This window comes from Salmo trutta, chromosome 15 (genome assembly GCF_901001165.1).
Source record: "Salmo trutta chromosome 15, fSalTru1.1, whole genome shotgun sequence".
NCBI classification, from domain to species: domain Eukaryota; kingdom Metazoa; phylum Chordata; class Actinopteri; order Salmoniformes; family Salmonidae; genus Salmo; species Salmo trutta.
In genome coordinates this window covers 40,426,560-40,442,572 of record NC_042971.1, presented here as the reverse complement: position 1 = coordinate 40,442,572, position 16,013 = coordinate 40,426,560, and the positions used below count along the sequence as shown (strand labels likewise).

Sequence of the window (16,013 nt, the reverse complement as noted above, 5' to 3'; positions counted from 1 at the left end):
GTGTGTGTGTGGGCGGCATGCTTGTGGGAACGTTGATGCGTAAGAAGATGACAGGCTCCATGGCGCCTGAGGGGATGGCTGCCGTTTTACGGGCTCCTAACCAACTGTGCTATTTTGTTAGTTGTTTCGCATATTTTGAACATAATGTTGCTGCTACCGTCTTATGACCGAAAATAACTTCTTGACATCAGAACAGCGATTACTCACCTCAAACTGGAATAAGCTTTTTTCTTTAACGAGTCCAACGCGAAGGATATACTGCTTTCTCGGGAACAGGCTCAAATCCCCGTCATTTGCATGAAGAAAAGACGGAGAAAAAGGGGGCGGAGGTCAGGCTGCCTTCTAAGCATTCTTATGCGAGTGAGTAAACCTCCACTACCATCCCTTCTATTGGCCAACATGCAATCATTGGAAAATAAAAATGGATGATATATGATCAAGACTATCCTACCACCGGGACATTAAAAACTGTAATATTTTATGTTTCACCGAGTTGTGGCTAAACGACGACACAGATAATATAGAGCTGGTGGAATTTTCCTTGCATCGGCAGGTCAGAGAAGCCATGTCTGGTAAGACAGGGGGCAGGGGAGTGTGTCTATTTGTCAATAACAGCTGGTGCGCGATGTCTAATATTAAAGAAGTCTAGAGGTATTGCTCACCTTACGATAAGCTGTAGACCACACTATCTACCAAAAGAGTTCTCATCTATATTATTCGCAGCAGTCTATTTACCACCACAAACCGATGCACTCAACCAGCTGTATAAGGTCATAAGCAAGCAAGAAAACGCTACTAGTGGCCGGGGACTTTAATGCAGGCAAACTTAAATCTGTTTTACATCATTTCTACCAGCATGTCAGATGTGCAGCCAGAGGAAAATAAACTCTAGACCACCTTTACTCCACACACAGAGACGCACACAAAGCTCTCGCTCGCCCTCAATTTGGCAAATCTGACCATAATTCTCTCAGTGACTCACTCAACACAGGAATGGTCAGATGATGCAGATGCTACGCTAGAGGACTGTTGTGCTAGATGAGACTGGAATATGTTCCGGGATTCATCCAATGGCATTGAAGAGTACACCACCTCAGTCACCGGCTTCATCAATAGCTGCATCAACGACGTCATCCCCACAGCGCTGTACGTACATATCCCAACCAGAAGCCATGGATTACAGGCAACCTCTGTATTGAGCTAAAGGCTAAAGCTGCTGCTTTCAAGGAGCAGGACACCAATCCTGACGCTTATAAGAAATCCCGCTACGACTTCAGAAGAACCATCAAACAGGCAAAACGTCAATACAGGATTAAGATTGAATCTTACTACACCAGCTCTGAATCTTACTACACCAGCTCTGACTCTCGTCGGATGTGGCAGGGCTTGAAAACTATTACGGCTACAAAAAGGAAACCCAGCTGCGAGCTGCCCAGTAACGCGAGCCTACCAGGCGAGCTAAATGTCCTTTATGCTCGCTTCGAGGCAAGCAACACTGAAGCATGCATGAGAGCATCAGCTGTTCCGGATGACTGTGATCATGCTCTTGGTAGCCAATGTGAGTAAGAGCTTAAACAGGTCAACATTCACAAAGCCACAGGGCCAGAAGGATTACCAGGGCGTGTACTCAAAGCATGCGCGGACCAACTGGCAAGTGTCTTCACTGACATTTTCAATCTCTCCCTGACCAAGTCTGTAATACCTACATGTTTCAAGCAGACCATCATAGTCCCTGTGCCCAAGGAAGCAAAGGTAACCTGCCTAAATGATTACTGCCCCGTAGCACTCACGTCTGAGGCCATAAAGTGCTTAGAAATGCTGGTCATGGCTCACATCAACAGTATCATCCCGGATACCCTAGGCCCACTCCAATTTGTATACCACCCTAACAGATCCACAGATGATGCAATCTCTATTGCACTCCACACTGCCCTTTCCCACCTGGACAAAAGAAACACCTATGTGAGAATGCTGTTCATTGACTACAGCTCAGCATTCAACACCGTAGCGCCCACAAAGCTCATCACTAAGCTAAGGAACCTGGGACTAAACACCTCCCTCTGTAACTGGATCCTGGACTTCCTGACGGGCCACCCCCAGGTGGTAAGGGTACGCAACAACACATCTGACATGCTGATCCTCAACAATGGGGCCCCACAGGGGTGTGTGCTTAGTCCCCTCCTGTACTCTCTGTTCACCCACGACTGCATGGTCAAACACGACTCCAACACCATCATCAAGTTTGTTGACGACACAACAGTGGTAGGCCCGATTACCGATAGCGATGAGACAGGTGGTCAGAGACCTGGCAGTGTGGTGCCAGGACAACAACCTCTCACTCAATGGGAGCAAGACAAAGGAGCTGATCGGGGACTACAGGAAAGGCGGGCCGAACAGGCCACCATTAACATTGACGGGGCTGTAGTGGAGCGGGTTGAGAGTTTCAAGTTCCTTGGTGTCCACATCACCAACAAACTAACAGGGTTCAAACACACCAAGACACTGCTGTTACTCGCTGTTTATTATCTATACATAGTCACTTTACCCTTACCTACATGTACAAATGACCTCAACTAACCTGTACCCCCACACATTGACTCGGTACCGGTACCCCCTGTATATAGCCTCGTTATTTTTATTTTATTGTGTTACTTTTTCATTATTTATTACTTTATTTGGTAAATATTTTCTTAAACTGCATTGTTCATTAAGGGCTTGTAAGTAAGCATTTCCCGGTAAGGTCTACCTACACCTGTTTATTTGTCTCATGCGCCGAATACAAGTTTGATTTGAAGAGAACATGATTTATTCAGCATCCCTTCTTTCTCCCTTGTAGCCTCTGGCCTGCCCTGCACAGCCTAACATCAACACAATGCTCTCATAGCATTATTACAGGTCAATAGGGCTGGCACAATAATCGTATAATCATGTAACCGACAATTATGTAAAATAACCGTTGACTAAAATGAGTAATCTGCAAAATCGTCTTAATACATAATCATTTTAAAAGCAAAATGGCACGGTTGGGAGGAAAAGCTTCATTTCCAAAAGTTCAAAAAACATTTGTTTTGAGACAGGGGTGTCACTAAAGCTGTTTTGTATTCATTAGGTAGGCCTATGTTGTAGCTCATTTCAACGATGCATTACAAGCTCAAAACATTTTAACAAAAATTACAATGATGTCAATAACCGTGGCCATTTGCATGACAATTAATCATTACCCAAAATTCCATAACCGTCACAACCTTACAGGTCAAACAATACAATGTTAGATAGAATTGTGTCTGTTGTCTTATTATGCCAGTGCTGTCAAAGACATACAAATATTTTGCAGAGACAACAGTGATGCATTGAGAAGGTGGGTGTGGGTTCAGTAAAAGCATTGAGCTACTTTCAATTCCCAAGTCACATCAGTGCCTTCATCGAACGAAGGCAATAAGCAGGAAGACATACTGACAGAAGAGGAAGGAGCCAAGACATAGATAGAAGCTGACTACAGAATGAAGGGTAGAGGAGGAAATGAGGAGGAGAGGATCCTCCTACACTCTTAGAAATAACCCTTTTTGGTTCCACATAGAACCCTTTTGGGTTCATGCAGAACCCTCTGTGGAAAGGGTCCTACATGGAACCAAAAAGGGTTCTTCAAATGGTTATCCAATGGGGACAGCAGGGGGAGGGGGGAATTCTGATAGCTCCTTGTTTTCTAAGAGTGTAGAACAGAGGGAACAGAGACACAGCAGTCACCAGTGATGTTAGAGGAGGAATGCCGGCAGTAATCCCCCGCTCCCCTGTGGTATTTTAACTGTTCCTCCTCTTCCCCTGTTGCCATCAGTCAGTCCAAACACAGCAGCTAATGGCCATGCATGGGCCACCTGGGGGGCTATGTTCCACCTTACCGGACCCAAGGTCATACACTGGCTGGAGACGCCTCTCTGTGTGTGTGTGTGGTGTGTGTAGTGTGTTTGTGTGTTTGTGTGTGAGAGAAAGAAAGAGAGAGGCAATATTGATCTCTAAACAACAGGATCGACTGCATTATTTTTTAAATCATCACTACATAAATAATTTACTTTTAACCAGACAGACAACAGAAACAGCTCGAGTCTCATAAAAACCCCTGCTAAACCAGGCAACAATAACAACATGGCCCACCATTTCCAATGTTTGAGACGTGAGATAAATTACCACAGAACTAGCCTACTGACCATCGTGTCTATTGGAGCATCGTTGATCTCCCTAAAGACACTTTTATGGATTCACCAATTCCTGGGAAGTCGACAGCCATCTTTATAGCACCTGCTGTACAGCATAATAATATGACACAAAATAAAGAACTGACAACAAAAAATGCATCTCAATCATTTCAGGACAGGAGAAACAGATTAAACTGCACAGACACACCTACCCCAAATCAATCAACTAATGTTCACTTGCCTGACAGCAAACGTTTCAATGCTAGCGACAGGTGCTGCGTATGGCACACCAATTGGACCAATTTGCCATGCGTTTATTTCATCTTCTGTCATGGCTAGCGAGACCACCTTTAGACTATTGTTTGATCGTCGTCAGTCTAGTAAATGGAGACAAGTGTCCACAAACAAACTCAATATCAAGCACTGAGTGCGCACAACAGTAAACAGATAATCTCTTTGTAACCAGCAAAAGGTGACCATCATGTTGATGCCTTCTGGACCGGTCTTCAAATTCTACCACCTCCTACTACATATATCAGATAATCCCCAGTCAACGAAAATATTTGTCAAACAGCTATTTTTCAGTGTCAATTGACGAGATGATAACTGACAAAGGTTTTGACACAGAAAAAAATGTAACTAAATGAAAATGATTTTTCATTTTGGTTGACGATAAACGAGATGAAACTAAATAATCTCAGTGACTAAAAGCTGACCAGTAAATGGACTGGAGAAGAGTTTTTGGAGAGATTAATAGCTTTCAGTGTTATTTGTTTAGTCCAATCAAAAGCATGCATGAGATTAGCAGAATTGTAATGCTCTCTCTTTGTAAATGTTGCATTGCTGTTATTGGATGACAGAACTTTGAGTACAATTTAGCCACAGTATGTCAAGGGGCAGGGCTCCAGAATGCGACCATTTAGTTGCATTTTGTGACCCTTTGACTTGGCTGTGCGAGTTACATTTTTTGATGGTCACAGTGTGAGCTAAACATTTATTACATGGTCACCTCACTAACAAGATAGTTTTAGCTGGCAAAAAATAGAAAAAATCTTATGATTTGATCAAAGTGCATTATCCTCATGATTCCTGTAATGAAAGGGTTTGCCCAGCCCGGACCTGTTTCGCTGGAGCCTGCTGCTCTGGGATAGAGTAAAAAGGCTTCTGGCTGTATAACATTTCAAAATCAAATTGCGGGAAATATATACAGTAGCTTTGGAAGAAACTAGGGATGTAACGATTCACCAACACGCATCAGTCCCGATTCAAATGTTTAAGATACAACTAAATCAGTCCGCGGACCCCAAACCGATCCAAAATGTAACATGCATCAGTCAGAAAATCGAATCAAACGGTACGAATCGCCAATTCACTAACATTATATATTACTTTCTTTCTACCTTCCGAAAATTCCTCCTATTTTGTGTCAAATGATGTGTCCTCTCCTTCAGTGTCAAACTGCATGTAACGTTGTTGACAATCATTGATCTACAAGTAATTTTCCATGCCGAACAACCGGAAGGAATATCAGCAGCCTAGTCAAACTGCGTACTGTACCCAGCTTCGCATGCTGACCAACACGAGCTAGGCGGCCTCTTCCTGATCTTGCACATCTGCATGGCACATTCAGCATTCAAATGCTAAAATGGCTTGCGCGATATTAGGCTTTATTAGCTGAGTGACAAACTTGTAATTTACTAGGTTATTGTGAACTATGCACTGTTGAAAATGGTATTTTACTGGAATAAAAGTAAGCTACCAGAGACAACTCTCATCTGGCTATAGGCTACCAGCTGAACAGGGCTTACAACAGATTTTATTTAGATAGTTAAGGTTCACCATCAGCGATAGGTTTGGTAGTTTTGCTTTAAACAATCAGTGTACATGCTCTTTTTCTTTTTTTTAATTTCACCTTTATTTAACCAGGTAGGCTAGTTGAGAACAAGTTTTCATTTACAACTGCGACCTGGATAAGATAAAGCAAAGCGGTGCGACACAAACAACAACACAGAGTTACACATGGAATAAACAAGCGTACAGTCAATAACACAATAGAAAAAAAGAAGAAAAAAACGAAAGTCTATATACAGTGTATGCAAATGGCGTGAGGAGGTAGGCAATAAATAGGCCATAGTAGCGAAGTAATTAGAATTTAGCAGATTAACACTGGAGTGATAAATGAGCAGATGATGATGTGCAAGTAGAGATACTGGTGTGCAAAAGAGCAGAAAAGTAAATAAAAACAATATGGGGATGAGGTAGGTAGATTGTGTGGGCTATTTACAGATAGACTATGTACAGCTGCAGCGATCAGATAGTTGATGTTTAAAGTTAGTGAGGGAAAGGCGGCCAAAGGAGGTGTTGGCTTTGGGGATTGTTATGGTGTTATGGCGACCAGTGAGCTGAGATAAGGTGAAGCTTTACCTAGCATAGACTTATAGATGACCTGGAGCCAGTGGGTCTGGCCCTCGCTACGAATATGTAGCGAGGGCCAGCCGACTAGAGCATACAGGTCGCAGTGGTGGGTGGTATAAGGGGCTTTGGTAACAAAACGAATGGCACTGTGACATCACCGAAGTCAAGGATCGGTAGGATAGTCAGTTTTACTAGAGTAAGTTTGGTGGCGTGAGTGAAGGATGCTTTGTTGCGAAATAGAAAGCCGATTCTAGATTTGATTTTGGATTGGAGATGTTTAATATGAGTCTGGAAAGAGAGTTTACAGTATAGCCAGACACCTAGGTATTTGTCCACATATTCTAGGTCAGAACCGTCCAGGGTAGTGATGCTAGTCGGGCGGGCGGGTGCGGGCAGCGAACGGTTGAAAAGCATGCATTTGGTTTTACTAGCGTTTAATTAAAAGCAGTTAGAGGCCACGGAGGAAGTGTTGTATGCATTGAAGCTCGTTTGGAGGATAGTTAACACAGTGTCCAAAGAAGGGCCAGATGTATACAGAATGGTGTCGTCTGCGTAGAGGTGGATCAGGGAATCACCCGCAGCAAGAGCGACATCATATATACAGAGAAAAGAGTCAGCCCGAGAATTGAACCCTGTGGTACCCCCATAGAGACGGCCAGAGGTCTGAACAACAGGCCCTCCGATTTGACACACTGAACTCTGTCTGCGAAGTAGTTGGTGAACCAGGCGAGGCAGTCATTTGAGAAACCAAGGCTATTGAGTCTGCCGACAAGAATACGGTGATTGACAGAGTCGAAAGCCTTGGCCAGGTCGATGAAGACGGCTGCTCATGTTTAGATATACAGGGTCAAGTTGATCATTTCATATTGAGGACAGCAAACACTTTGCGAGGCACACTGCCTGTCCAAAGCAGGAGAAAAGGACCTCACTAAAAACTTCCAAACGGTCAATGCCATTCGATTTTGAGTTGGAGGTGATATCCAAAGTTGTGCTATATATTCATTGGCTAATTTGTAAACTAGAAATATTGATACATTACTAGCTCAATCAATGATGGTGATTTCAGAACCAAAGTGGGGGTACAAAAAAAGCCTAGTAAATGTACTGTTAGATTAATACATGACTACTTGCAGCGGGTATTATATTTCAGGGTTTTTTCTGGATCAAAAAAGGGCTTAGGTGGTGGGTGTGGCAGGGGGCATAGCAATGAGCGTGGTCGGCCATCGGCAGGGCTACATTTTAGAGGCCCCCCATCTTGGCACTGTAGAGAAAAGTTAGCATTTTTAAGCCAATTTCCTGCAATTCAAAAAAAGGTGCCATGCAGCTGAGAGAATTTTGCCATTTTAAAGCTAATTTCCTACAACTCTACATATTCTGCCAATGACTTGAGAATAGAGGTCGACCGATTATGATTTTTCACCGCCGATACCGATTATTGAGGGGCCCAAAAAAGCCGCTACCGATTAGTCAGCCGATTTTTTTGCACATGTATTTGTAATAATGACAATTACAACAATACTGAATGAACACTTTTATTTTAACTTAATATATCAATCAAATCAATTTAGCCTCAAATAAATAATGAAACATGTGCAATATGCAATATGTGCCATGTAAAAAAGCTAATGTTTAAGTTCCTTGCTCAGAACATGAGAACATATGAAAGCTGGTGGTTCCTTTTAACATGAGTCTTCAATATTCAATATTCAGTATTGCCAGTGTAACAGTATAGCTTCCGTCCCTCTCCTCGCCCCTACCTGGGCTCGAACCAGGAACACATCGACAACAGTCACCCTCGAAGCATCGCTCCACAAAAGCCGCGGCCCTTGCAGAGCAAGGGGAACAACTACTCCAAGTCTCAGAGCAAGTGATGTTTGAAACGCTTTTAGCGCGCACCCCGCTAACTAGCTAGCCATTTCACATCGGTTACACCAGCCTAATCTTGGGAGTTGATAGGCTTGAAGTCATAAACAGTGCAATGCTTGAAGCATTGCGAAGAACTGCTGGCAAACGCACGAAAGTGCTGTTTGAATGAATGCTTACGAGCCTGCTGCTGCCTACCACCGCTCAGTCAGACTGCTCTATCAAATATGAAATCATAGACTTAATTATAACATAATAACACACAGAAATACGAGCCTTAGATCATTAATATGGTCAAATCCGGAAACTATCATTTCGAAAATAAAACTTTTATTCTTTCAGTGAAATTCGGAACCGTTCCGTATTTTATCTAACGGGTGGCATCCATAAGTCTAAATATTCCTGTTACATTGCACAACCTTCAATGTTAAGTCATAATACGTAAAATTCTGGCAAATTAGTTCGCAACGAGCGAGGCGGCCCAAACTGTTGCATATACCCGACTCTGCGTGCAATGAATGCAAGAGAAGTGACACAATTTCCCTAGTTTAATATTGCCTGCTAACATGAATTTCTTTTAACTAAATATGCAGGTTTAAAAATATATACTTCTGTGTATTGATTTTAAGAAAGGCATTGATGTTTATGGTTAGGTACATTCGTGCAATGATTGTGATTTTTCGCAAATGCGTTTTTGTTAAATCATCCCCCGTTTGGCGAAGTTGGCTGTCTTTGTTAGGAAGAAATAGTCTTCACAGTTCGCAACGAGCCAGGCGGCCCAAACTGCTGCATATACCCTGACTCTGTTGCACAGAACGCAAGAGAAGTGACACAATTTCCCTAGTTAAAAGAAATTCATGTTAGCAGGCAATATTAACTAAATATGCAGGTTTCAAAATATATACTTGTGTATTGATTTTAAGAAAGGCGTTGATGTTTATGGTTAGGTACACGTTGGTGCAACAACAGTGCTTTTTTCGTGAATGCGCTTGTTAAATCACCCATTTGGCAAAGTAGGCTATGATTCAATGATAAATTAACAGGCACCGCATCGATTATATGCAACGCAGGTCAACCTAGATAAACTGGTAATATCAACCACCATGTGAAGTTAACTAGTGATTATGTTAAGATTGATTGTTTTTTTATAAGATACGTTTAATGCTTGCTAGCACCTTACCTTGGCTCCTTGCTGCACTCGCATAACAGGTAGTCAGCCTGCCACGCAGTCTCCTCGTGGAGTATAATGTAATCGGCCATGATCGGTGTCCAAAAATACCGATTACCGATTGTTATGAAAACTTGAAATCAGCCCTAATTAATCGTCCATTCCGATTAAATCGGTCGACCTCTAGTTGCCACGTTGAAAGTCACTGAGCTCTTTAGAATGAACCATTCTACTGCCAATGTTTGTCTATGGAGATTGCATGGCTGTGCTCGATTTAATACACCTGTAAGCAACAGGTGTGGCTGAAACCACTAATTTGAATGGGTGTCCACATACTATTTCAGTCCAAAATCAAGCACTTACATTGCCGCAGAAAAAAATTGGTGCGACCAAATCACAGGGGAAAATTTTTGTCTGGAGCCCTGTCAAGGGGTGTGATTTTTAATCTGCTGCAGAGTAATGTGTTCTTCTGCCAATTTGGCTGTTGGGAAGAGAATCATGCGATAGGAAGTTATGTAGAAAAATGTGTTGGTAGAACATGGCTATGGATGTTTGTGCACATGAAAATCTGTGATTTATTTTTACTATAGGTTAATGAGGCAATAAAAATGTGATGACTAAAATGAAATGGCATTTAGTTGAGTAAAATGGCCCACTGTTTGTCATTTTGACAATAACTAGACTAATTCATAATTAAAATGGCAAAAATGTTACTAACAATTACATTTTTGTCAAAAGACTAAATATCAAGAAGAGTGCCAAAATGAACAATGATATTCCCTAGTTCCTATTTCTAGGACACAGACACCACGGAAGGTGCTTTTATCAATGCGGGTGTACTTAGATACACTAGCATTGCTTTCAATTGTATTTGGTTGCACAAATACATTCCGTGGAAACCAGAAGTTAAAGGTAGACTCAGCGAGATTACGTAGATGCAGAAAGTAAACAACATCATAGTGGGTCAAAAGCCTGTGGCTTCCACGCAGATACTATTTGTGACTGTCTGAGCGCTAAGTGTTGCATCTAGCTCATCTCAATATCACCTGTGCTGCTCGTGGCAATGCAATTTAGTGGAATCTACCTTTAAATACAATTCCATTTCAATTCACTGTGCTGGTGGGCAGGATGGTTGGTCATTAAGCAGGGTGGGCAATTCAGACAAACTATCTAAAAGATTGTTTAATAGTACAGACTTCCCAAACGTGGGTCTGTTGTAAACACACTTCCTCTCCGCTTATCTCATGTAAAAATAAAAGTCCTGCACATGCGCCATATGTGGACAAAAAAGGAATAACTCGTGGGGGACTTTTATTTTGCCATGAGGTAAGCAGAGAGAAATAATGACCAACAGTTCCACCCACCGGCACTGTAAGTTGAAATGGAATTGCATTTAACTTCTGGCTTTCAACGGACTGTTTTTGTGCAACCCAACACAATTGAAAGCAACGCTACTGTAGCTATGTATACTGAACAAAACTATAAATGCAACATGTAAAGTGTTGGTCCCATGTTTCATGAGCTGAAATAAAAGATCCCAGAAATGTTCCATATGAACAAAAAGCTTCTTTCTCTCAAATTCTGTGCACAAATTAGTTTACATATCAAGAAGCTGATTAAACAGCATGATCCTTGTGCTGGGGTCACTAAAAGACCACTAAAATGTGCAGTTTTGTCACACAACACAATGCCACAGATGTCTCAAGTTTTGAGGGAGTGTGCAATTGGCATGCTGACTGCAGGAATGTCCACCAGAGCTGTTGCCAGAGAATTGAATTGAGACCAGCCACCCGGACATCAAATGAAACTAAGGAGTATTTATGTCTGTAATAACACCCTTTTATGGGGAAAAACTCATTCTGATTGGCTGGGACTGGCTCCCCAGTGGGTGGTCCTGGTTCCCAAGTGGGTGGGCCTATGCCTACACCCCTGCCCAGTCATGTCAAATCCATAGATTAGGCCCTAATTTATTTATTTCAATTGACTGATTTCCTTATATGAAATGTAACTAAGTAAAATTGCTGAAATTGTTGCGTTTATATTTCTGTTCAGTATAAACACCTGTGTTGCTAAAAGCACCTAACACCACAGGTGAGTGACTACCTTCTATTATGGAATTTGTGGTAGGAGCAGCCAGGGGTCTCCTTGCTGTAGCACCCACAGTCCCCACTCTCCAAAACGAGTCTCCAAAAGAGGCCTGGTTTGGAGCGGTGTAAATAAAATTGTGAATCATAACTTCAATTAAATACAACAACTAAGTATTGGCTGTTTGGATCAGACGTCTTCAGTTTAGCTAGTAAAGGTGAGTGCAGTTGCTGTGCGACCGTGTTGCTCTTCAAAGTTGTCTCACCACTAAAGAGCACCTCACTGTTGCTCCTCAGTGGTTTCCTGTGAATAATGCCTACATGAATAATGTTTCCATGGCAGCCGCGGATCACACAATCATCGGCAGCGGCACCATTCCAACACTAAACTTCTCAACAAAAGGACGCCTGCCTTGCCCAGTCCTTAATGGTAAAGTCAACCTTTCTTATAGAAACAATACAGTCCAAATCTAAAATGAACTACTAAAACAAATGTTGTTCAGACTGTAGAGGAGCCCCATACAAGTAGTCAGAGTCGCGCGAAACACTCGGCTTTCTGGCTCGCTCTCGTTGGCTGCACTCAGAACTTCTCCAAATATTTTACATTAGCTAATGTTACAGAGCGAGCGGGCATAATGGATAGCATACCTGTCAAGCTGTACAGAAGAAAAATAAATACAGCATGCTGTCTCTTATGAAGAGGGTAAATCCTGAGGCAAGGCAGGAACATTTTGAAAGTAGATCCGTCTTTCACCGAACACGTTTGTCTGTCCGCCGGACCATGAAACCTCCTCAGCAACAACTCCAAACTGCGATTGGACTGTACCACTAGAGCAGCGATAAGGGGAGCTCACCTGATTCCAGCGATACCGTCAAATGAGAGGCAATCTTCCACCACACCACCTCAGAAAGAAATAGTTAGATTACGTCATCCTTATTGCAAATATTGATTTAAATTTTGTTGCTACGGGACATATTTAGCTACTGAGTATGAAATAACGCATGCGTGCTGTGTTTTTAACCGGGTTTAATTTCCCCGTGATAAGTGAAAAACAACACATGATTATAATAAATTAACTGAAGAATGAATAAAGCTTTTCTGAAGATCAATATGATTGACATGTGTTGAGTAACGCTCTGGCCTTGACACATATTCTCACCAAGTGGAGGTTTTATTCAGACACATTGCTGTGTACAGCATGGAGAATGCAGCACAATGAGTGTAGTGCATGTGCCAGTGTGTTTGTGTCCACAATCATCCATTGCTGTAGGCCTATCTCTGCTCCCCATGTACGAATTCATTCCTCTTCTATGCATGTTTCACCTCTCTCTGAAGGCAAGTTAATACAGGACCAGTATCAACCTTAACCCCCTGTACCCCACTGGTAATCCCCCACCATATCCTATCTCCAAAAACTCAATCTGTGTATCCGACCCCCTGCCGCTATTCAACAACTAGAGCACCCCCACCACCCCACCCCAAGTCTAATTGGGGCGTTCACAAATTAACTAGCTAATCCTTGCAAACAGCAATTATGGGGGGCGCCCCTCCTGTTGGCTGGAAGCTAACCAGGTCAGTGCTTTAATTTGAGTCTCGTATTATGTCTTCTCAAGAGCCACCAGGGACACAATTACTCTCATGCCACCCTATTCATCCACACCCTGGCACAGTGTGAGGCAACCCAGGGTGTGTGTGTGTTGGGATGTGTTCTGCACGTCTTTCTGTCTGATTAATGAGATGGGGGGAAAAATATATCTTAAAGAGTGCCCTAGCCATTGTCAATGCTACGAATACTTTTCTGAGCACAACACTGATAGAGACTTTTTTAAGAAATCACAATATCTGGGTATTAGAATCTCAGAGATACCTTGTCAGATTAGTGATGAAATGACATTAATAATGGGGCTACAAAGAGCTCAGACACTGATATCCTAGTATGTGAAAAAAGAGCATGTGATCATCTATGTAACAGTGTAGGTTCCGTCCCTCTCTTCGCCCCAACCCAGGCTCAAACCAGGGACCCTTGCACACATCAACCATTGACACCCACGAAGCATCGTTACCCATCGCGCCACAAAAGCCACGGCCCTTGCAACGCAAGGGGAAACCCTACTTCAAGTCTCAGAGCGAGTGACGTCACTGATTGAAACGCTATTAGCGTGCACCACCGCTAACTAACTAGCCATTTCACATCGGTTACACTCACCCCCCCTTTGACCTCCTCCTTTTCCGCAGCAACCAATAATCCGGGTCACGGCACCAATGTAACAGTGTAGGTTCCGTCCCTCTCTTCGCCCCAACCCGGGCTCGAACCAGGGACCCTTGCACACATCAACCATTGACACCCACGAAGCATCGTTACCCATCGTGCCACAAAAGCCACGGCCCTTGCAACGCAAGGGGAAACCCTACTTCAAGTCTCAGAGCGAGTGACGTCACTGATTGAAACGCTATTAGCGCGCACCACCGCTAACTAACTAGCCATTTCACATCGGTTACACTTACAACAAGCAATGATCTAGCAACAGGCTACTTGGCTATATACCAGTCAGCCAGACCCAGAGTCATTACACCTTGCACGGATGCAGGCTTACAGATGGTACAGAGTCCTATTGTTAGGGAGTCTTGGACAGTTTTGATAGTGAGAGAGAGTGGAACAAATACTGTACATGCTTCATTTGTTTCATTTTATGATCATTGTATGATCTATGGTTACACGCAATGATTTATATATACATCATTGGTTACACCACACTCATGACCTCATCAAAATAAAATGACTTCAAAGTTTCCCAAAACTCTCCCACAACCCCTCACCACGGGGCAGTGAGTGGCTGTCATAACATGTGCGTCCTGCCTGTCGGTGGCCCCAGCAGCAGAGCCCTGGGAGCCCTCGCCTCGATGTGCCTGAGAGCAGGGGCATTCACTCAGCTCTGGACAAGCCCTTGTCATCTGCCAATGTTTAGATCAACTGAGACCTGAAACTCGACACTGTATTGTATTTCCATCTATTTATCTTTTAAAGGCGCTGCATAGTCATTCCGATATCTGCGTTGGCCGTGCAGCATTTATGGTGATTTACCTTCTGCCCTCACCTACCGTCAACCAAGCATGCAAATGCAGAGGCATACGTAGCCTTCCACGTTGTTAGAACATTTGAGAGGCGCACGGCGATATGGTACGGAGCTCAGTTTGGCCTCTGCGTGCCTCCGGAGGCTTCGCAATTGCGTCACACCATCTTACGGCGCCTCCGACCACATTTTCGGATCAAGCATAAATAGTCTCTTAGCTGTCTCAAACTCTGAACTTTCTCCTTTTTTACTCTGTCATCCCTCAGGTGTCTTCACTTTTTCCTACATAGCCTTTACCACTGATGCAATATCTGCATTCACACAGTGATGATGTGATATTAGAATTTCATAATGCAGTCAAGTACACTATATCTCAAATAAAATGTATTTCATTATTGTGTGTTTACAGTGCAGTGTGTTTATTTCTTCACCAACTGACAATATCCAAAGAGGAGCTGGCCTTGCCAGTAACTGTCAATCTCAGATGATCTACCACATTAACTCCATTTATAAGTCTATAGAACTTGTTTATGTGTGACTGAAAATCAATAGGGTGTCATATTTCTGCTTGCATGTGCCCCTCTATATCATTATAGAGACATAGAAATCTATGCCATGTGAATCATCTGGAACCAGACTGCAGTCCTCTTCTCCTGATCTTCCCATTTCACAAGTGCTTCCCCTAATTACCACAAACACACGCACCCAGCAGACTTTACACTGGACAGCCTGAATAGGTCATACAGCACAGACACACACACACACTTGTACACATACACACTCACAAATGGCAACAGAACCTGCACAGTTAAGGTCCTGTCCTGTTAATCTTAGATGAATGCTTTGCACTCTGCTCCATGTTAAAATACATCTGCATATCTTTAGCATGGAAATTAGTGGTTTGTTTTGAGAGGCAGCATAATTATTTAAAGAAAGGTAGAGAAGTAAAACCATTAGCACTTCCATTGTCAGACAAGAGGGCACATTTTTTTTCACAAATTCTCCTGTGGAACCACAATACAACTGTTATAATACATAATGAATTAAATGAAGCAGTTAATTGAAGCCGAGGGCAACAGAGGAGGAAAAGGAGCTGTGTAACAGAACTTTCACTTTGAACAATATCCATGATGACAACATGTTTGATGTAGGATATGAGGAGTCTGTTTAAAAATGTGTTGTGCTGTCCTATGGCATGGACAACAAACATCTCTTCGTGTT

At 42.8% G+C, this 16,013-nt stretch overlaps 1 protein-coding gene across 1 annotated transcript in view; it reads right to left on the bottom strand.

Annotated features, from left to right (window-relative positions):
- Positions 1-12,763, bottom strand: part of LOC115149038 (nectin-3-like protein) — a 50,449-nt gene extending 37,686 nt beyond the window's left edge. The window contains exon 1 of the mRNA XM_029691506.1: positions 12,369-12,763. Coding sequence (XP_029547366.1) covers positions 12,369-12,450 — 82 coding nt within the window. The 5' untranslated portion in view covers positions 12,451-12,763. The remainder of the gene's footprint in view (positions 1-12,368) is intronic.
- Positions 12,764-16,013: the final 3,250 nt, after the last annotated feature.